General features: G+C 43.5%; 1 protein-coding gene across 1 annotated transcript in view; it reads left to right on the top strand.

The window, feature by feature from the left end:
• The window catches only part of SPAG1 (sperm associated antigen 1), a 49785-nt gene that overhangs the window by 5593 nt on the left and 21913 nt on the right, over positions 1-22279 (top strand). The window contains exons 4-12 of the mRNA XM_059672095.1: positions 695-759; positions 1481-1590; positions 2331-2436; positions 2924-3054; positions 5062-5168; positions 6656-6815; positions 15097-15477; positions 15848-15947; positions 20599-20751. Of these exons, the coding sequence (XP_059528078.1) occupies positions 695-759; positions 1481-1590; positions 2331-2436; positions 2924-3054; positions 5062-5168; positions 6656-6815; positions 15097-15477; positions 15848-15947; positions 20599-20751 (1313 nt within the window). The remainder of the gene's footprint in view (positions 1-694; positions 760-1480; positions 1591-2330; positions 2437-2923; positions 3055-5061; positions 5169-6655; positions 6816-15096; positions 15478-15847; positions 15948-20598; positions 20752-22279) is intronic.

Here is a 22279-nt window from a genome sequence, read left to right as displayed (position 1 = left end):
CCCTGCCCTGCCTTTCATCAGTTTGGTTACATAAGCCAATAATGTATTCTTTTTAAATACAATTAGTCCAAGTGGGGTGTCTGTTATTGCAAACAAACCAGCTTTGAGTAATACAGCAAAATATTCTCCAATGCCTAGGTTTTAAAAGAATGGGTGATAGTTTATTACTTTTTTATTATAAGAAAATCACTAATAATCATTTCACATGTGATTTTTAAAAATTTTATGTATGTGCTTAAAGTCCTATAGATTGCTGAGATTAACTACAATTTTTTTAAAATATTTTTTTATTGATTTCAGAGAGGAATGGAGAGGGAGAGAGAGATAGAAGCATCAATGATTAGAGAGAATCATTGATTGGCTGCTTCCTGCACACCCCTTACTGGGGATGAAGCCTGCAACCAGGCATGTGTCCTAACCTGGAATCCAACACTGACCTCCTGTCCATAGGTTGACGCTCAGCCACTGAGCCATACCTGCTGGGCGAATTAACTACAAATTTAAAATCCTTTGAAGCTTGATATATATTCTTTTCTTAATACTTTTAATACTGGATTTGTTATAGCTTAAAGGGTATGTCTTTTTCTTATTCATTCAGTTTTCTTATTAATCCAATTCTTCACATTGCATTTATAATAAAACCTGCTAATCTTATATTAAGTATGTCTCATAAAGTATGTTTTTATTCTTTTAGGGAAAATATTCTAAAAGTAGATCAGCTAAAAAGAATATTCCAAGGGATTATGCAGAGTGGGATAAGTATGTTTTACATTTTTTATGTAAAGTTTGTCACTGAAAACTTCTCTACCACAAAATACTGTAATAAGTTCTTAATTATTATAAACCTGAACATCAAGAATAGCAAGGTACTTCAGTAGAGTACTCAGAGTATATAGTCTAAGCACTCTTGATCTTGTTTTTCATTAAATAAAAATCTCCTGCATCCTTTTGTTTATGAGAGCAACCACAAGTAAATAATATAATCCTTATACCTATCCAAGATAAAAAAGAACAAAAATTTTAAATTGAGAGATTAAAAATGGCGGCAGAGTAAGTGGAAGCTGCGGGGACATGCTCCCAGGAACAAACCGGAATTACAACTAAAATACAGAAAAACTTACTGAATAATCAACGGAAAACTCGCAGGCGAGAACTCTGATATCCGAGGAACGAAAGCAGAGACCGCATAGAGACTGATTTATTTTGTATATTATAAAAAAATAAAATAGTTTAAAAAAGTTTAAATTGAGAGAAATGTGTTACAATTTTAATTACAAAAATCTAAATAGTTTAGATCTGATTAATGTTTAAGTTCTCACTAAATTACATGGTTAGTAAAGAATACAGAAAGCTTGTAATATAAGCTATTATGCATTTTTGGAATGTGTGTTTAAAGGCATGGTGATACAAATACAAGAATATCATTAGTATATTTTAATGTATTGTATTGTACTTTTTTGTTTTTATTCTTTCTTTTAAGATTTGATGTGGAAAAGGAATGTTCAAAAATTGATGAAGATAGCAAAGAAAAAACTCTAATAAACAACAAGTCACATTTGTCTAAAATTGAGACAAGACTAGACACAGCAGGTAATTGGGGAAATATAAGAACAATTTAGTAGTCTTTAAGTTTTTAAAGTTATAATAAAAACTGTCAAACTAGAGGACATCTCTCTTTTTTTAAGTGGTTGCCTCCCACACTGGGATCAAGCTTGCAGCCGAAGTACGTGCCCTTGACTGGAATCGAACCTGTGACCCTTTAGTCCATGGGCCAATGCTTTATCCACTGAGCCAAACCAGTTGGGCAAAGGCTTTCTCTTTGAATGCTACAGATTTTCATGACAAGTTTATGCATTTTCTCCTAAAGTTGACCACTTCTAACAAATTCAGATCTATCCTTTATTTAATTTTATATGATTAACAGTTATACTTCTTAAATTTTAGTAAGACTTAAAAATACAAACCATTTTTTACTGTAATTTTTCATTTCTTTTTTTTAAAATCCTCTTTTCCCTTCAAATCCCTCAAATTTATTTTCTTTTTGCTTCAAAACAAAATGATGGAACAGTTAATTTGTTTTCATTTGAAGTCCATAGGCGTATAGTACCTTTAAAGAGAAACAAAATCAGTCATAAAATATGGAAACCCTCAAAAATTGTGAATGATTAGAAAAAAGAAAAGAAACATTACTAAATTTAGGAAATCATTTCTTTCCTTTTAATTATTTACAATTTTCAGCTTCTATTAAAATAAGCATTCTTGGATTTAACATTTTGTAAATATTCTATTAAATTATATGTTTACTTAAAGCAGGTACCATTTGTTTCTAGGTCTGACTGAGAAGGAAAAGGATTTTCTTGCTACTCGTGAGAAGGAAAAAGGAAATGAAGCTTTCAAGTCGGGAGATTATGAAGAGGCTGTGAAATATTATACAAGGTGAGCAGATTTTTGTGTGGTTTAAACTTGCTATTTTAAAAAAAAAAAGGTAGCATTTAAATTTAATTATTGAAAGGATATAAATAAGCTAACTGGCCTATGTCAGACTCCCTCAAGATACTGTATTTATCATAAATTCACTTCTGTTTCAGTATTATTTTGTATTGGTTTCAGGTATAAAGCATAGTGGTTAGAGTTAGCCAACCATATACATTACAAAGCGTTCCCCCAATATTTCCAGTGCCCACCTGACACCCTCCATAGTTATTGCAATGTCATTGCCTATATTCCCTGTGCTGTGCTTTACGGCCCCATGACTCTGTTATAACAGCCCTAACCTTTTCCCCCAGCCCCCCAACACCCTCCTCTCTGGCAACCACCAGTCCCTTCTCTGTGTCTACCACCCTGCTTTAACTTCAGCTGCGTTTCTCTGCCTTCTTGGATTTACCACTGGCCTGCTTGTTGCCAATGGGCGTTTGTGTTATAGGAGCATATCCGTGCTTCCCACCGTAGCAGCCTATAATAATCGAGCTCAAGCAGAACTCAAACTACAGAACTGGAACAGTGCTTTTCAGGATTGTGAAAAGGTCTTGGAGTTAGAGCCTGGAAACGTAAAAGGTAAAACATATGCAAAGGACGCTTTTAAATTTACAGCAGGATCCTCAAAGACGCTTTGTAGACACTCATTATGTTCACACTAAACCTATGTCAAATAAACTCAAATTTCTATATGGAATCATTACCTTCGTAAAGTTACTTTTAATGTCAAGTTTAACTTGGAATTTAAGTCCCGGGTTTTGCATTGAAGTAGCCGATAATTTCAGAAGATTCAATAAAATATATGTGTTTTTTAAAGAACTATCTCAAGCTTGCATTTAACTATGGGGTTTTTTTCTTTCCATTTTTTTTTTATTTTGTAAAATACATATAAAATTGACCATTTTAATCATTTTTAAGTATACAGTTCAATGGTATTGTTGTGCAGTCATCATTACCATCCATCTCTCTCTCTCTCTTTTTTTAAATTTTTATTTCAGAGAGAAAGGGAAAGGGAGAGAGAGGTAGAAACATCAATAATGAGAGAGAATCTTTGATTGGCTGCCTCCTGCACACCCCTTACTGGGGATTCAGCCCGCAAACCCGGGATGTGCCCTGACCGGGATTCAAACCAGCAACCTGGGACAATGCTCAATCCACTGAGCCACACCAGCCGGGGCAAAGTGATTTATCTTTATATTTCCATAGTTCGTCCTTCCTCCCTCTCTCCCTCCCTTCCTCCCGCCTCTCTTCCTCCCTTCCTCCTTCTTTCCTTCCTTCCTTCCTTCCTTCCTTCCTTCCTTCCTTCCTTCCTTTCTATTTATTTATTTCTTTATTAGAGGCCCAGTGCACGAGATGGGGTGGGGTGGGGTGGGGGAGGGGGCGGTCCCTCAGCCCTGCCTGTGCCCTCTCGAAGTCTGGGAGTCCTCAGAGGATGTCCATCTGACTGCCACAGAGGCGGGAAAGGCTCCCACCACCACCGCTGCTGTGCTCACCAGCAGTGAGCCCTGTGAGAGCGTACTGACCACCAGGGGGCAGCTCCTGCATTGAGCGTCTGTCCCCGGGTGGTCAGTGCACGTCATAGCAACTGGTTGTTCTGCCATTCAGTTGATTTGCATATTACCCTTTTATTATTATATAGGAGGATTTTTAGAGAGAAATAGGGTAAGAGAGAGAAAGAGAGACAACCGGTTTTGTTGTCCCACTTATTTATTCACTGGTTGTTTCTTGTATGTGCCCTGACCGGGAATCGAATTGACAACCTTTCAGTGCACAGTACAGTGCTCAACTAACTGAGCCACTCCAGCCAGGCTCCATAGTTCATTTTAAAACTAACATCAAATTGGTCAAAATTATGCTTGAAAATAGCACATTAAAATATATCAGATATAAATTTCTCACTTTTCAGAATTACTACGCCTGATTCTTTTCAAAATAATGACTTATTACACAAATTCTCTCAGTATATAATGGATAGTGATGGGACTAGAAAGGCATTTATTTTCAGGATTTAATAATTATTATACATTCAAACATATTTAAAAAGCGGATGCAAATTACCAAAGTACTTGATTTCTGACCCTACCTGACTTAATCATCAGGATTCTCTCAGTTATCCATGTGAAATACCTCCCTCTAGTTATTTTTAGAACTTGCTATAAAGACTTCACTAATGACCCCATATTCTGAGTCAGATGCTGGTCAGTAATATCCTAAATTTGAATAAATGATTTTCAGAGTTTTCAGAGAGTGGTGAAATAATGCTAGTGGTGATTAATAGGAGGCAAACATTGTTTAACGAGAAGCCTCCACTATGTCGCACAGCACGGAATCTCTCAGCCCCTGGGGGAGCTGGCAGGGCCTGGGGCTGCCAGAGGGCCAGGTGGTTGGAGGGACAGGTGCCTGGTGCAGCCTCTTGTTTACCTCAGTACCATTTTCTGTATGTGCGACAACATGAGAATGGGTGTCGTTAAGCTTTGCACAATGGCATCCTAAACCGTTCTGTGCGACTTGCGTTCTTCCACTCAAAAAATTGTTAACTATAGCGCCGTATGTTAAAACAAGCAACTTATTTTAGTAAAATTTCAGCTCTTCTGCGCCGTGCCACTACATTTAAACATCAGAACAAGCTCCAGGACGCGATGGAGGATTTGCGCCAAGTGCTGGATGCTGAACCCGATAACGAGTTGGCCAAAGTAAGTACAGAAAGTGATTCCTCACAGAATTCCGTAGTTTGCTGCTTCTGTGTTTATGTGACATCAATCTTGCTGGACACATGATGCTGAGGATTAGGTTACAGATTTAACTAGTAGGTGCATCCCAGACACCCCCAAGGGGTTAACATCAATTTGAAGTGGAAGAAAGCAAGCTCTTAAATTGTTCAAAGCTGTAAACCTACTTCTGAAGGACAAATACTCAATTTTTTTTCTTTCCTGCAATGCTGTAGGCAGTGGTTTTCTTTGAGCTAATTCCAGTTTATTATGCAGAGCAGTGTACACGTTTCCTGGGCTTAGGCAAGAGCTTGATGGCCATAAAAGAGGGTTTCTCTCAGTAACGTGCATGCAAAGCGTGCATCACTGACACAGACTGACTCAGATGTGCACTGGGCAGGTGTGTGTGTGTGTGTGTGTGTGTGTGTGTGTGTGTGTGTGTGTGGCGGGGGGGGGGGGGGGTCTGTGGTAAGGCCTTGAAGAGTAGAGTAAGTGTTGAGAACTGTGAAGGGTCTGAGATTTTACCCTACTTGCAAATTAACAAGGTGGCCGAGAGGAATATACAGGATTCTTGGGTCAGATACAAAGGACTTGGCTGCAGCATAGCAAGCTGATGAGCTTCAAGTCCATGTCCGTTCCCCTGGCTCCCAAGGCTCATGGGGGTAGCACAGAAACGCCCAGGTAGATGCTGCACACTCAGTGCATTCGTGTCCCAGCGGAGGCATCCCCAGGTTTCATGGAATATAAGCACATCTGCCCAACTAGCGTGAGAGGGAGACATTATCTTCATTTTCCCAGAGAGCAAACAAACCTGCTCTTTCCTCTGGAGGGAGATACCCTCTTTCCCAAGGCACTTCACGGAGAGATACTCTATTTTCCAAGGCATACATCCTTAAAAAGATAGTCTGACGTCGTTTAGTTTCTCTGCTCACAATGTATTCAGAAATGAGAAGCTCATGGAGCACTGTATTCCAACAAGCAGTTCCAGTTTTCCTCATACGCCTGCTGGGTATCTATCTCTGAATGGCAGCTGAAGTCCCCAGAGCATCAGCTGCATTTGTCAAGCCAGCATTTCAGTGAATTCATGGTACGGCCCAGTTTAGGGACACATCTTTTCCCCATAGTATTTCCTTTTTTAACGGTATGTTTAATATATATACACATGAACATATCTAGGAAGATGACCATCAGAATACCAAGTGTTACCTAAGTGGAAGATAATTTTTTTCTGCCTTTTTTATACTTGTTAATGGTTTAGGTTTCTTACAACAACCATGTATGTCTATAATCAGACAAAGCAACAAAGTTATTTGAAAAAGAAAAACAACAGACCACCATGAAAAGCCTTACGTTAATGGTCATTGTTCCGTTTTTAATAGCTTCATATTCTTGCCTGAAAGAATAGTTTTATTTTTTATTAAAGGAAAACATCTTTTTTTTTAAAAAAAAAAAATATGGTGATTATGTTGCAGAAAACCCTGTCAGAGGTTGAAAGAGAGCTGAAAAATTCTGCGCCCGCATCTAAGACTCACACCAAGGGGAAAAGGATGGTTATTCAGGAAGTAGAAAACTCAGAAGATGAAAATGGAAAAGAAGGCGAAAGAAAACATGAAGATGGCAGTAGAGATAAGAGTAAAACATTTTTTCTCTTTTGGTTATGTAAAATACTACTTTTTTATATGACGAGTTAGTCTATCAAACTTTTTATAGCTTTACCTTGTAAATCCACAAGCAGGTTTATCCTTAATCTTTTTCTTAATATAGCTCATTTTTCTTTTTCCTGTATTTATTTTTTTATATATATTTTTAAAAAATTGATTTCAGAGAGGAACAGTGAGGGAGAGAGATGTAGAAATAGCAATGATGAGAGAGAATCATTGATTGGCTGCCTTCTGCATGCCCCCTATTGGGGATTGAGCTTGCAACCCAGGCATGTGCCCTTGACCAGAATTGAGCCTGGGACACTTCAGTCCGCAGGCCGATGCTCACTGAGCCAAACTGACTAGGGCTCATCTTTTTCTTAATATAATCTCCCAAACTCATTTTTCTTCTTAATCTGACACTGTTTTCTAATGCTCAATTTAATTCCTGACTATCTTTTTTTTTAAATTGATTTCAGAGAGGAAGGGAGAGGGAGAGAGAGATAGAAACATCAATGATGAGAAAGAATCATTGATCGGCTGCCCTCTTCTGGGGATCAAGCCTACAACCCAGCCGTGTGCCCTGACTGGGAATTGAGCCGTGATCTCCTGGTTCGTAGGTCGATGTTCAACCACTGAGCCACACTGGCCAGGCTATCATCTTTTTAAAAAAATATATTTTTTCATTAATTTGTAAAAGAGAGGGTAAGGAAGAGGGAGAGATAGAAACATCAATAATGAGAGAGAATCATCATTTGGCTGCCTCCTGCACGTCCCCTACTGGGGATCAAACCTGAAACCTGGGCATGTGCCCTGACCAGGAATCATTTCTGATTTTGTTATTCATGGCACCAAATTATTTTGTAGATTATGGAATACATAAAAATATGTAAGATTCAGAAAACAAAAGTTTCTTGATAAGAAGAATATAAATTTTAAGACCAGTTAGTTCCCTTTTATTAGGAAAACAAATCTAGATTAAGTGGAATAGTCCGAGCCGGTTTGGCTCAGTGGCTAGACTGTCAGCCTGCGGACTGAAGGGTCCCCGGGTTGGATTCTGGACAGGGCATATGCCCAGGTTTTGGGCTCAATCTCCAGTAGGGGGCGTGCAGGAGGCAGCTGATTAATGACTCTCTCTCATCATTGATGTCTCTTTCCCCCTCCCTTCTTCTCTGAAATCAATAAAAGTATTTTTAAAGAAAAAGATTAGGTGGAATAAAAAGTTGGAAGCCATTTTAAAGTCATCCTTTTAAAACGAAATAAAATGATTGGAACTCTTTTATGCTTACTTCTACCAACTTTTATTGTTAGATGGCTTGTAAAAAGAGATCTTGGAGCCTTGGACAAGACAGGAGAAGTTCAAGTCACTATTAGGAAAATAATGTTAAAGTCCGGAGGAGATTATTGAGTTGGAATCTTTGCGGGTGGTTTCCCACTCCACCACATTCCAAGAGAGAATTGTTAGTCATTATGTGGCAGGCGGCGGGAACAGCAGCGGGTGTCTGACCAGGGGGGTCAGACCAACCTGAGTTCAGCAGCCTCGGTACTTGGGTTCTGGCTAGAAAAGAATTCAGAGCCAAGAGAACGTTTATTTGTTAAATCACAGAGGTAGAGAAAGTAATTCCTAGAAGAGATGGGCTTAGGAAGGCAAGTTATGGAGGCAAAGGAAGGGCCCTTGGAGCCTGGGGCAGGGAGGAGGAAGGAAAAGGGAAGGCACCTGTATGCTCTCTGGAGGGCGAGCCACCGGGTCCTCCATCCTGAGGGCGTTAGGGTGCAGACGTTAGGGCAGGTCCCAGGGGAAGGTGGGAATAGACTGGTCAGCAGCTTTCCAGGTGTGTCCTTCAGGGCTGTGGTCGCCACTGGTTGATTGTGGCACCAGGGCGGGGGTCTTTATTCAAAGCAGCTGGTTTTGTTGCTTCTCTGGGCCTGGAGCTGAAATACAACTGAGGCCTAGATGTTACCTCTAGGGGGGAAAGGTCAGGGGTTCCAAACCCAGTGACCACTGATACGCTCTGGGGAGGAAAAGTCACCATGGGGGCCAGGTCCCACCCTACCATGATTGTCTGTTGCCAGGCACCTGGGGCTTTCCACTCCGGTGACCTTCTGACCTGGCCCATGGTCCTGGCCCTGCTCATGTCCAACTGCCCACCATAGATAATACCACATTTTCTTTATCCATTCCTCAGGTGGCTGCTGTGAATATTCAGGTTTATGTGTGTGGGCATGTTTTTGATTTTCTTGGGTATAGGAGTGAAATGCGTGAGTTATATTGTAACTCTGTGTTTCACTTCTTGAGGAACTGCCAGACTGTTTTCAAAAGTGGCTATAGCATTTTATATTCCCGGTGGCCATGTCTGAGGATTCCAGTGTCTCTACATTCTTGCAAACACTTGCCATTGTGAAGTGGTAATTCCTCACGGTTTCTATTTGCATTTCTCTAATAACTTATTGTGTTAACCACTTTTTCATGTGTTCATAAGCCATTTGTATATCTTTTTGGATAAATGTTATTCAAGTCCTTTTGCCATTTTACAGTTAGATTACTTGCCTTTTTATTGTTGCACTAGAGGCCCAGTGCACGAAATCTGCGCATGGGTGGGATCCCTAGGCCCAGCTAGCAATCAGGGCCTATTGGGGCCAAGTCGGCCAGGGCCTGCCAGATGCCAGACGGGGCGAGAGGGATGGGGGAGGCACGGGGTGGGGGGGAGGGGGGAGGTTGGCTGGCTGTGGGAGGTTGACTGTGGGAGCGCACTGACCACCAGGGGGCAGCTCCTGTGTTGAGTGTCTGCCCCCTCGTGGTCAGTGCGCGTCATAGTGACTGGTGGACTGGTCGTTCTGATCATTCGATCAGAATGGTTGCTTAGGCTTGTGTATATATAGATCATAAGTCTTTACATATTTAGATAGTAGATCCTTATCAGATAATCATTTGCATATTATTTCTTCCATCGAGTGGGTGGTCTTTCTATAGTCTCGATTACATCTTTTGCTGCACAAAAGTTTTACATTTTGATGAAGTCCAATATATTTTTCTTTTGTGCTTGAGCCTTTTGTATCATATATAAAATCATTGTTAAATCCAAGGTCATGTAGATTTATCCCTATGTTTTTTTTCTAAGAGTTTTATGATTTAGCTCATATTTTGGACATTGATTTATTTTGATTAATTGTGGTAGGGAGGAGTCCAACTTAGCCTTAGCTTTTTTTTTAACATGTGGAAATTCATTTTTCCCAACATCACTTTTTATTTTTATTTTTTATTTTTTTTTTATTGCTTAAAGTATTACAAAGGGTATTACATATGTATCCATTTTATCCCCCCGCCCTAGACAGTCCCCTAGCCTCCCCTATCACCCCGTGTCTTGTGTCCATTGGTTATGCTTATATGCATGCATACAAGTCCTTATTTGATCTCTTACCCCCCTACCTCCTGCCCCCCAACCCTCCCCGGCCTTCCCGCTGCAGTTTGACAATCTGTTTGAGGCAGCTCTGCCTCTGTATCTATTATTGTTCAAAAGTTTATAATGGTCTCTATTGTCCATGAATGAGTGAGATCATGTGGTATTTTTCCTTTATTGACTGGCTTATTTCACTTAGCATAATGCTCTCCAGTTCCATCCATGACGTTGCAAATGGTAAGAGTTCCTTCCTTTTTACAGCAGCATAGTATTCCATCGTGTAGATGTACCACAGTTTTCTAATCCATTCATCTACTGATGGGCACTTAGGCTGTTTCCAGATCTTAGCTATGGTGAATTGTGCTGCTATGAACATAGGGGTGCATATATCCTTTCTGATTGGTGTTTCTGGTTTCTTGGGATATATTCCTAGAAGTGGGATCACAGGGTCAAATGGGAGTTCCATTTTCAGTTTTTTAAGGAAACTCCATACTGTCTTCCATAGTGGCTGCACCAGTCTGCATTCCCACCAGCAGTGCACAAGTGTTCCTTTTTCTCCACAACCTCTCCAGCACTTGTCGTTTGTTGATTTGTTGATGATAGCCAGTCTGACAGGTGTGAGATGGTACCTCATTGCTGTTTTGATTTGCATCTCTCGGATGATTAGTGACTTTGAGCATGTTTTCATATGTCTCTTGGCTTTCTGGATGTCCTCTTTTGAAAGGTGTCTATTTAGGTCCTTTGCCCATTTTTTGATTGGATTGTTTATCTTTCTTTTGTTAAGTTGTATGAGTTCCCTATAAATTTTGGAGATTAGGCCCTTATCAGATATGTCATTGGCAAATATGTTTTCCCACACAGTGGGTTTTCTCGTTGTTTTGTTGATGGTTTCTTTTGCTGTGCAGAAGCTTTTTATTTTGATGTAGTCCCATTTGTTCATTTCTTCTTTAGTTTCAAGTGCCCTAGGAGCTGTATCAGTGAAGAAATTGCTTCGGCATCCAACATCACTTTTTAGAGACTATTCTTGACACTTTTGTCAAAAATCAATTGGCCATAGATGTACGGGCTTATTACTGGAACCTCAGTTCTATTCCATTGGTCTATCTGTCTGTCTTTATGCTAGGACCACTCTGGATTGTTTTTGTTGTTAATCCTCACCCAACGATATTTTTTCCAGTGATTTTTTTTATAGAGAGTGGCAGGGAGGGATGGAGGGGGGAGGAGAGAGAGGAAAAATAACACATCGATGTGAAAGAGACCCATTGATTGCCTCCCTCACTCACCAGGGATGGAATCTGCAACCCTCTGTGCCCAGGCTGATGCTCTAACCACTGAGAAATACTGGCCAGGGCAGCACCAATGTTTTGATTACTGTAGCTTTTAGTAAGTTTTGAAATCAGAAGTATGAGTCCTGCCTGGCTCGTGTGCCTCAGCGGTTGACCCAGGAACCAAGAGGTCACAGGTTCTATTCCTGGTTGGGACACATGCCTGGGTTGCAGGCTTGATTCCCAGTAGGAGGCAGCCAATCGATGATGTTCCTCTCTCTCATCGATGTTTCTCTCTCTCTATCCCTCTCCCTTCCTCTCTCTAAAAATCAATAAAAACATATTTTTTAGAAAAAGAAGTATGAGTCCTTTGATTTTGTTCTTTTTCAAGATTATTTTGGCTACTTTGGAATTCCATATTAAATTGAAGATCAGTTTTTCTATTTCTGCAAAAAAGTCTATGGAATTTTGATAGGGATTATGTTGAATCTGTAATTCACTTTGGCTAGTATTGATATCTTAACAACATGAAATCTCCCTATCTATGATCAAGAAATATCTTTCCAGCCCTAGCTGGTTTGGCTCAGTGGATAGAATGTCAGCCTGTGGACTGAAGGGTCCCGGGTTTGATTCTGGTCAAGGGCACATGCCTGGGTTGCGAGCTCAATCCCCAGTAGGGGCGTGTAGGAGGCAGCCAATCAATGATTCTCTCTCATCATTGGTGTTTCTATCTCTTTCTCCCTCTCCCTTCCTTTCTGAGTTCAATAAAAATATATTTTAAAAAAAAGAAAAGAAATATCTTTTCACCCTAGCCAGTTTGGCTCAGTGAATTGAGCATTGGCCCGTGGATTGAAGGGTCTTGGGTTCAATTGTGGTTAAGGACATGTACCTCGATTACAGGCTCAATCCCCAGGCCTGTTCCAATTGATGTGTCTCTCTTACATCATGTTTCTCTCTGTCTCTCCCCCTCCCTTTCACTCTCTCTAAAAAAAGTCAATGGAAAATATCCTTGAGTGAGGATTAAGAGCAACAACAACCAAAGATGTTTTTTAAAAAAGAAATATCTTTCCACTTAATTAATTTCTACTGTTGAACTACTCTTCTATTCCTGAGATAAATCCCACTGATGGTGGCATATAATCCTTTTAATATGCTATTGGATTTGGTTTGCTTGGCTTTTGTTGAGGATTTCTGCATCTACCAACTACCCGAACGACCCTCTAAGGCTACTGAAATCCTGGTGGTCTTTAGTTCTATTGGTTCTCTTCAGTCCTTGTGCAAATGACAGTTGGCCATTACTTCCTTGGATATTTATTGCTGACTCCTTTCTCCCTGAAATACTCATTCTTCTTGGTATGCCCTCCTGGCTTTTTTCCCCTCATTTTAAGGCACTCCTCCATCTCCATTGTAGATTTTTCCTGTGACCATCTTTTAAGACTTGATCTGAATGACTCAGTCCACATTCAAACTTCAGTGATTCTTTATATGCCAGCAACTCCCAAGTCAATGTCTCTAGATCAGGCCACGCCTCTGGTCCACATTCGGAGTCACCTCCTGAGCAAGTCTTCTGGAATGTCCTACAGGTAGTGCAGCACCTAACAGGACTCACAGGACTTTCATGTTCTGGCCTCTGTTTACCTTTACAGAGGCTGGCCAGGTTGTTCAGGGACATTCCATCTTAAGGAAAGAGGTACGGCAGGGCATTCAGTTCAATTCATTTGAATCCCAGTTACGCTGGGACTTTTCGCGCTCTGTGCTTGAGCAAATGCCTTAGCTACTTTCTTGTGTCTCTTATTTGTAAAGCGGGGATGATATTACTTGGTCTGAAAATTAATGATAATGTATGTGAAGGCCTTGGCCCATATAAAGTTCTAAATAAACTGCAGCTATTTAGTAATAGTATCGGTCAGACATGGGAGGATAGCATTCCAGGGAATGGACAATCACACTAAGCTGTCCATGGTTACTGCTGACACTGACCTGTGCTCCCATCCGATTCTGTTCTGTCTGGGTGGGGGACTTCAGCAGCAGATATCAGCTAAAGATGAGAGCCTTGCTTTCATAAGCCTACTGTTACTGAGGAGAGGGAGACACCTCGGTTCTTGCCTTCTTGAGGGAAAGATTTCAATCAAGAGACAAAGTGCAGAAAAGCAAGCAAGAGTGTATTGACCTCAGCAAAAATATACTTAGGAGCGTGAAACAAGGAAGGGCATAGAAGCAGCAACAGGAGAGCCTACGCTGGGCCGCCTTAGCTCACGGGGAAGTCAGAGGAAAGGGGAGCCTTGGAGACAGGTTCAGGGGGTGAGCCCCAGACCAGCTGCTGCTGCCCATTGCCCCCCTGGTTGCTAGTCTCATGGAGTCCCTTAGAGGTTAGGGGATATGTGCATACATGCGGGAGGTGGTGGGGGGAGCAGAAGGGGAAGGGAATGGCAAGGGCATGCTCCCTGGGAGAGTGCACTGGCATCTTCATTTTCAGGGGTTTTATTTTATTTTTAAGTATTTGTATTCCTTTCAGAGAGGAAGGGAGAGGGAGAGAGAAACATCAAGGATAAGAGATAATCACTGATCAGCTGCCTCCTGCACACCCTACACGGGGGATCAAGCCGGCACCCAGGCACGTGCCCTGATGGGGAATCGGACCTTGACCTCCTGGTTCATGGGTTGACGCTCAACCACTGAGCCATACCTGCCTGGTGCAAACCATTTACTCTTAAGTGTCCTTGGTTTAGGGAAAATAGGATTTACTAGGTTGCTGCAAACTGCTGTTTAACTGTCTGTCTCAGTTCCCCTATTTTGTAATTTTTCTAGCTTCTTACTATTCTATAACATGACTGGGTCCAATCTAGGGTTTTGCACTATTATACGATCTTTTTTTTTTTTAATCATTGTAATGGAAAACTCTCTTTTTAAAAAACAAATTGTTGATTGATTTTAGAGAGGAGAAGAGAGAGAGAGAGGACATGAATTTGTTCCACCTATTCATGCATTCATTGGTTGCTTCTTTTGTATGTGCCCTGACAGGATGGAACTCACCTCTAACCAACTGAGCTACCCGGCCAGGGCCCAAAACTTACCGTCTTTTAAAGACTCACTTTAAAATCAAGGTGCTTATTTGATGTGATATCTTTGCTAGGTTCGCTTTAAAGTGACTTACAAATCCCTCTGTCAAGTGACCTTTATCTCCTAGTTCTTTAACGTAAGGAAAGGTACCCTAGCCGTGGATGCAATTATGTATTCAACTTTTAGTAACTGCATTCGCTCGAAAATCATACCTGGAAGAAAAGCGCCTGTTTTGTAAGATCTACCTTTGCCTGTGGGCTCTGATGAAGGGAATGACTCTGAAATGCTGGTTTGCAAATCAGAAGCCCTTCCGTGTTTAAAGAGTTAAATCCGGGCTTGGCTGCCGTCCACAGCCGGAGAGCCCCGGGGGGCTCGGCCGCGGGCGGGCGGACCGGCCTGGAGGTGCGGGGGCCGCGGGACTCCGCCCGAGAGAGGGCGGCGCCCGGCTTCCCCGCCCCGCCCGCCCGCGGCCCGGCGCCTGGCACCCCCGCGGCCGCGGTAGTTTCTCCTGATGATGCAAACACTCACTTCCCGCATCCACTTCCCACAGAGGCCGCCGAGCCCGCGGCCGCCGCGCGCGCCATGGGCAACATCCAGAGGAAGATGACGGGCCGGGGCGAGGCGGGCAAGCGGCCGGAGAAGGGCGCGCCGCGGCGGGGTCGCACGCCTGGGCCCGGCGCCGACCAGCGGGGCCGCCCGAGGGCCCCGGCCCCCGCTGGCCGCGCCAACGGGCACCCGGGCGGCGGCAAAGGCGCCCGGGACCCGGTGGCGGCCGACGCGTCCCCGGCACCCGGCGCCCCGCCGCCCGCCCCCGCCGCCCCGGCCGGCCCCTCTGGCCTGAAGAGCCAGGGCAACGAGCTGTTCCAAACCGGACAGTTCGCCGAGGCGGCGCTCAAGTACTCGGCGGCGATCGCGCAGCTGGAGCCCGCAGGTAGGTGAGCGGCGCCCGCCCGCGGGGCTCCCCGGCCCCCGGGGCTGAGCGTCACGGGCCCTGGAGGGGAGAGGCGCCGGCGCCTCCCGAGTGGCGGGCGCTGGCCTGTCTGCATTCCTCCCCGGTGGCCGAGGGCGGTGCGTGGCTGGACCCCGGGGAGCGGGCTGCACCTGGGGATGCGCAGTGTGCGCCCCGGCGAGGGTCCCCGCGCGCGCGGTCCCCAGCCCCCGGGCCACTGCGGGCGCGCGGCTCCCCCGAGCTCTGCGCGATCAGCCGGGGACCGCTGTCGCCCGCTGTGGCCGTGGTGTCATTCCTGAGGAGTGGAGTTTGCTCATGGATTTTAACTGTGTTTACTTCAATGTGATTTTAGGAAGTGGAAGCGCGGACGATCTAAGTGTCTTATATTCAAATAGAGCAGCGTGTCACCTCAAGGAAGGAAACTGCAGTGGCTGCATTGAAGACTGTAACAGGTAAACGGCCGCTTTCCGGTTTGTCCCGCGTTGTTAAATCGTTTCGAGGTGGTGGATGCGGTAATTACCGCCCTTCTGAGTTTTCTGCATGACTCATTTCTTAAGAAGTTGTAAGGTAAAAAAAAAAAAAAAAAAAAAAGAAGAAGTTGTAAGGTATGTTAATTGACTGGTAACCATAAATTCTCTTTAGCCTATAGGTGCTATACTATAGGGAGACAGTCATAGAAGGTTGTGCACACTTTTCAGGTCTCCACTGCTGCCACCTCCCGTGCTCTTTTCATGGCAGGCCTGGCCTGCGGGAGAAAACTTCCCCCTACCCTCCCTGCCTCCTGCAGTCCACCGTGGCATCAGAACTTTTCCGGAAACAGTCTTGCTCACACTGTTTCAAACAGGTGTTCCCTAGCTCAGCACGCTCTCCCAGACAGTTCTAAACTGCTCTGTCACCACATTGCTCCCCAGACAAGCCTTCTGCTCTCCTTCCGCCCACTGTCTTCAGTGGGCTCTGCACACCTTTGCTTCTGAAATTTACCCCCCCCCCTCCCCCGCCTGGGCACCTTCAGCCTCCCTGGTCATCTTCACGTCTGGACACTTGCACTGTCACTCTCTCACCTGCAGGTGCTTGTGTCCTCCGTGGCTTTGGATTGCAAGCTCTGTGCGGTCAGGAGCCCTGTCTTATACAGCTTTGCATCCCCCAAGCACAGTAGTCACCATGGTGCCCTGCCAGTTACATGCTGAAATAGAGGAAACACACTTTCATGAATAAAAAGTATGGTTTTCTTTTACCATTAAGTAGTGAGCCTTCCTCAGGAGCCTTTTGGAAAGAAGCTATTATTAGTGAATCTAGAAAATAAGAAGTCATATGTCCTGGTTTGACCTTAACATTCCTGGATTACTCCTTTCGTCTGGTATAATTATTCACATCACCCCCTTTTGCTCTCAGAAGCCCCCGTTTGGACAGTCACTTAAGTGGACACCCTGATTATAAGGTGAACGATTCATTTTTTTTTCACTGGTAGTATCAGTTTAATGCAATGGGTAAAAACTTGTATCTGTGTCTACACTTTTTTTTATCCTCACCTGAGGATATGTATATTGATTTTAGAGAGAGAGGAAGGGAGAGAAGGAAACATTGATGTGAGAGAAAAACATTGAACCTGTAACCTAGGTATGTGTCCTGATTGGGAATCGCACCCTAAACTTTTTGATGTAAAGACAATGCTCCAACCAGCTGGGCCAGCTGGCCAGGGCTGTGTCTACAGTTTAAAAAGAAGGCCTTTGCTGGTGTGGCTCAGTGGTTGACCACTGACCCAAGAGGTCCCAGGGCCGGTTCCCAGTTGGGCATATGCCCAGGTTGCGGGTTCCATCCCTGGTCATGGCGCGTATGGAAGGCAATTAATCAATGTTTCTCTTTCTTTCTCTCTCCCTTCCTCTCTCTAAGCATGTCCTCAGGTGAGGATTTTTTTTTTTTTTTTAAGGTCTTGGTGCTTGGATTTTTTTGCCAATTTTACATTCAAATTTTAAATAAATAATATTTATATTCATTCTGGCCTGACTTTAGACCTCATCCACTATTGTGCTAGTTCACATTAGCTAATTGTTACATTTTCAGGGATTTGTGAATTGGTCGAAGTCAAGTGGGTAGCTCGAAGTCTGCCATGGTGCAGTACTAATACCATGAAAATTGGCAAATGCCATAAACCTGGGTTTTTTTCCTCCAGGAGAGCCGGATGTTAAACATTTACCACTGCCCATAACTAACCAACAAGACCACGTGAATTTGCAGAACATCAGGCGCACTGCGATCTGCAGCCAAGAACCTGTGAGAGGGCTAAAATAATAATAATACTTTTCCTTCCACCGTCTAAGTTCTAGCTGGGCTCATAATCAAAGTAACAGAGGAATATTAATAGGAGAAAATCAAATTTTAATACATGTGCTTGAATTCACATACGCATGAAAATTCCAAAGAGACAGTGAGGTAAAATTTGGTATATAAGTAATTTTTGACAAAGAAAGGAGGGGAACACACATGGCAGGTAAAGATTTGCTAGAGAACCCAGAAACAATGAGATGGCGGGGGGGGGGGGCGGGATCTAGTAAACAGGCCCCTGCTTGAGGCCTTTCTGCCGACCATACTTCATTCAAATTGGGCCAAGGTGAGTATGGGCAAGATTTCTTTCCTGGAGCAGTTTTTTCTATCTGAATCTCTTGGGCAGGAAAGGAGGGAAAGATCAAAGGTTCATTTCTAATTCTTTTGTTTCTTAATAGCCAACTTTTATAAAAATATGGTTTTATTGATGAGAGAGAGAGAGAGAGAGAGAGAGAGAGAGAGAGAGAGAGAGAGAGAGAAACATCAATAATAAGAGAATCATTAATTCAGCTGCCTCCTACATGCCCCCCACTGGGGATCAAATTGAAACCTGGCCATGTGCCCTGACCAGGAATCAAACCGTGACCTCCTGGTTCATGGATAGACGCTCAACCACTGAGTGACACCGGCCAGGCTTTTCCCCCCGCCCCCCCTGAGGACATGCTTAGAGAGGAAGAAAGGGAGAGAGAGACATACACACACATTGATCTGTTGCCTTCAGTACGTGTCCTGAACGATTGAACCTGTAACCCAGGTATGTGCCCTGACCAGGAATGAAACTGGCAACCTTTCACAGGACAATGTTCAGTCAACTGAGCCACTCCAGCTGAGCTCAAAAGGCACAGGTTTTTGGGTGTCAAAAACATTGTTTCCCTTCAACCCTTTCCACTGAGGTGTCTGTTGCTAATACATTACCCTTCAGACTTGTCTTAGGTATTCCCTACAGTGAGTGAAATCTAGGACTCTTTATTTAAAAACCCAGTACCTGTACAGACAAGGCTACTGTCAAACAGTGGACTCACATTGTCCTTAAGTGAGATTGTTTAAGGTGGCAGGCATTTTCTTGTTAAAACTTGTGTTTCATTGTAGACCCAAGAGGAGGTGAAAGATGGGACTCCAGCCATGGTGTCCAGGGAGGCTAGAATGGAGGTTTGTCTGAAGGGACAGCCGGCCTGCTGGGGAAGGAGGTGGGTGGAGCTTAGGTAAGGTGTCCTTAAAACATTGTCTTCTGGGCCTAGGAATCCAGCTCTGTTGGTCAGTACTGACCTCCAGCATAAGGGGCATGGGTGGTTTCACTCCAGAGCATTGGTTCTCAAACTCTTTTTGTTGTTGTTGTTGTTTTATATATTTTATTGATGTTTTACAGAGAGGAAGGGAGGGACAGAGAGTTCAGAAACATCGATGAGAGAGAAACATCCATCAGCTGCCTCCTGCACACCTCCTACTGGGGATGTGCCCACAACCAAGGTATATGCCGGAATTGAACCTGGGACCTTTCAGGCCACAGGCCGACGCTCTATCCACTGAGCCAAACTGGTTAGGGCATGTTGTTGTTGTTGTTTTAATATATTTTTATTTCAGAAAGGGAGGGAGAGGGAGAGAAAGATAGAAGCATCAACAATGAGAGAGAATCATGGACTGGCTGCCTCCTGCACACCCCCTACTGGGGATCAAGCCCGCAATCTGGGCATGGGCCTTGACGGGGAATTGAACTGTGACTTCCTGGCTTATCGGTCCATTCTCAAACACTGAGTCACACCAGACGGGCAATACAATCTTGATTGTATGTTCTATTTCAGAATATAATGAACTACGTTAAGTAGTGAAGTAGTAGCTTTACACAGTTACTTCAAACAAAACCAGTGAACATAACCTTGAAATACATCTCTAGTGATACTGAAAACACTTCATAGAGTAGTCCAAGATTAAAATTCACGGCTTAAAGAAGTCATTGTATGCCTGGCTGGGACAGCTTGGTGGTTGAGCATCAACCTATGAACCGGAAGGTCAAGATTCAGTTCTGAGTCGGGGCACATGCCTGGGTTTCGGGCTTGATCCCCAATGGGGGGCGTGCAGTAGATAGCCGGTCAATGATTCTCTCTCATCATTAATGTTTCTAACTCCTTTTCCTTTCCTCTCTGAAATCAATAAAAATATATTAAAAAAGGAAGTCATTGTATGCCTCCTTGATGACCTCTGGTCTATTTTTGAGGCCCTTTAGAAGCAGGTGAATAATAAAAACTGTATTAAGTTTTGGAGAGCTAATTTTCCAACAGCAATGCCAGTTTTTGTGGTTCTGTGCTAAGGTGCCTTATTAAATACATAGGTGCAAATAAAAAGTTCCCTTTTAATCCTTCAACAACTATCTGTTGAAAGCCTGCTCTGTGCCTGGTGCCGTGATGGGCTCTATTAGGGTGTGTGTGTGGGGGGGGTGTGTGTTAGGAGTGAGGGTATAATGGGGTGAGGGCAGGGGAGGACGTAGAAAGAGGCGCAGAGGTGGGTGAGGCGCACTGCCTGCTGCCAGGGAGCTCAGTTTCAGTGGGGGAAGAGCAAATGAATGCCAACGGGCTTTGGTCCTGGTTTAAAAGAAAGGAAGTAACCCCAGATTTGATTGCTCTGCTACTCAGGGTTTGCGTTTCTGACATGTTGCCAGGTCCTGAAGATGAAATGCCAGGTAGGTGTGTGTGTATTTGAGCCCAGTGCCGCAGGGTACATTCAGTGAGTCTAAGTTAAAGAGTAACTTTCAGAACAAATGACATGTAATATTTTTGTCGTCTTTAGGGCTCTGGAACTTCATCCGTTCTCCGTTAAACCTCTCCTTCGACGAGCAATGGCCTATGAAACTTTAGAGAAGTATCAGAAAGCTTATGTGGATTACAAAACGGTGTTGCAAATAGACTGCGGAATCCAGACAGCCAGTGACAGTATTAACAGGTAACGTGATCTGAGGGTCAGATGTTTTCTAATGGAAGGAGATTCTTTTTCTTTCCCTCCTTCAAGAATGGTGTCAGAGCGTGCGAGTGTTCTCAGTGACTGACTACACGAGTGATTGCTGCCTTTCCCTCCATCCAAACCAAATGGTTCTCTTTCCAACTTAATTTCTAAGTATCCCATAATACATTGAGTTGTCCTCAAATACCTTGAAACTATTTTTTTTTGCAATTTTAAAAATTAATTTTAGAGAGAGGAAGAGAGAGAGCGAGAGAAAGAGAAACGACCGATGTGAGAGAGAAACATTGATAGGTTGCCTCCCACATGCACCTCGACCGACCTGGGGATTGAACCTGAAACCTGGGTATGTGCCCCGACTGGGAATTGAAACCACCACATTTTGGTGTATGGGATGATGCTCCAACCAACTGATCCACACCAGCCAGGGCCTCTAATACCTTTATATTTGTTTCCTTTATATTTCTCCATTTATTACTATTCTGTGAATATTCTTTTTTTTTAGTTTTTTTTTTTATTGTTAACAGAACTGTATTACAGATGTCCCCCCATGTCCCCCACTCCTTTCCCCACCCTCCACTCAGCCCCTGCCACACCCCAGGCCGCACCCCTATTGTCTGTGCCCCTGGGCTATGCATATAAGTTCTTGGTTAATCTCTTCTTGTCCCCGCCCCCCACCTTCCCTCTGAGAGCTGTCCATCTGTTCCATGCATCCCCATGCCTCTGAATCTATTTTGTTTGTCAGTGTATTTTGTTCAATAGATTCCACATATAAATGAGAAAATTGATGTTATCTGACTTATAAATGAGATGATGTGATGTTGTCTGGCTTATTTTGCTTAGCATAATAATCTCCAGGTCCATCCATGTTGTCCAAAGGGTAAAAACTCTTTTTATAGCTGCATAGTATTTCATTGTGTAAATGTACCATAGCTTTTTTTTGTTTTGTTAACCCTCACCCGAGGAGATTTTTCCCATTGATTTTCAGAGAGTGGAAGGGAGGGAGGAAGAAGGGGAAGAGAGAGAAACATTGCTGTGAAAGAGACACATTGATTGGTTGCCTCCTGCACTTGCCCCCCGACCAGGGCAGGATTCGAACCTGCAACCCAGGTACCTGGAATCGAACCTATAAGCCGTTGGTTTGTGGGCCAATACTCTAACCATTGAGCACACTGGCCTGGCCTGTACCACAGCTTTTTTATCCACTCATATACTGAGGGGCACTTGGGCTTTTTCCAGATCTTTGCTATTGTAAGTAACGCTTCTATGAACATAGAAGTGCATGTATTCTTTCTGATGGGTGTTTCTGATTTCTTGGGGTATATTCCTATAAGTGGAATTGCTAGATCAAAAGGTAGATCTATTTTTAATTTTTTGAGGGAACTCCATCCTGTTTTCCACAGGGGCTGTACCAGTCTGCATTCCCACCAGCAGTGCACAAGAGCTCCCTTTTCTCCTCATCCTTACCAGCACTTGTTTGTTGATTTCTTAATGGTAGCCATTCTGGCAGGTG

The sequence above is a fragment of the Myotis daubentonii genome, chromosome 17 (assembly GCF_963259705.1).
Source record: "Myotis daubentonii chromosome 17, mMyoDau2.1, whole genome shotgun sequence".
NCBI classification, from domain to species: domain Eukaryota; kingdom Metazoa; phylum Chordata; class Mammalia; order Chiroptera; family Vespertilionidae; genus Myotis; species Myotis daubentonii.
This window is presented reverse-complemented; position numbering and strand designations above follow the sequence as displayed.